General features: G+C 30.4%; 1 protein-coding gene across 1 annotated transcript; it reads right to left on the bottom strand.

Moving 5' to 3' along the window:
* Positions 1-86: 86 nt before the first annotated feature.
* On the bottom strand, positions 87-539 carry cand_029370 (uncharacterized protein; the record flags this gene model as incomplete). The annotated part of the gene is made up of 1 exon (XM_067213164.1): positions 87-539. One exon carries the CDS (start codon positions 537-539, stop codon positions 87-89), a length of 453 nt encoding a protein of 150 aa, XP_067067652.1.
* Between the last annotated feature and the right edge of the window lie 122 nt (positions 540-661).

The following is a 661-nucleotide window of genomic DNA, read 5'->3' on the forward strand; positions in this document are numbered from 1 at the left end:
TATTGCAAATATTAATTGTTGATAATATCACTTTGTACAAATGTAGATATAAAAATTAAGATATAACTTCATCTAAACCAAATTTTCTACTCCACATAATGCCATATATCAGCTATAATAGGCCACTTTAAAGTGAGTGCTATTGTCTCTACATTCAAATTTGAATCTCTACCTAATCCCACTTGGTATAATCTATCATCAATAACATTAGATTCCCAACCCAGACCTCCATCAGGGGGTGATGTTAATGGGCGGGCAACATTTTGAAACTCTTCTTCAAAATATCTTAAAAATTCCTGAGTAACATCTAGAGCAGAAAACTGCTTATATTTTAAGTACTGTTCCTTGAACATTTCTTTTAAATTGAGTATAGCTTCAGATGTAATAGTTTCATAGTCCTTATACAAACAAATCTCCTCTTCACTTTCATCAATTGAATTCTGATAACAACGGATAAATGTATTATTTGATAAAAGTTTATCCTTTAAAGAAAGTATATCCATCAAACTTGATATTAATATTGGGATTTTGTGCTTCATTACTTTCTCTTCCTTTTTCCTATTAATGAAGTTTACTAACTGTAACATCACGTTATGTATTAGCCATCTTGACCTTCTAAGTTCAACGGGTAAGTGAGAATTTAGTATAGATGTTTCTCCAA

The sequence above is a fragment of the Cryptosporidium andersoni genome (assembly GCF_001865355.1).
Source record: "Cryptosporidium andersoni isolate 30847 chromosome Unknown contig_33, whole genome shotgun sequence".
In the NCBI taxonomy this organism is placed as follows: domain Eukaryota; phylum Apicomplexa; class Conoidasida; order Eucoccidiorida; family Cryptosporidiidae; genus Cryptosporidium; species Cryptosporidium andersoni.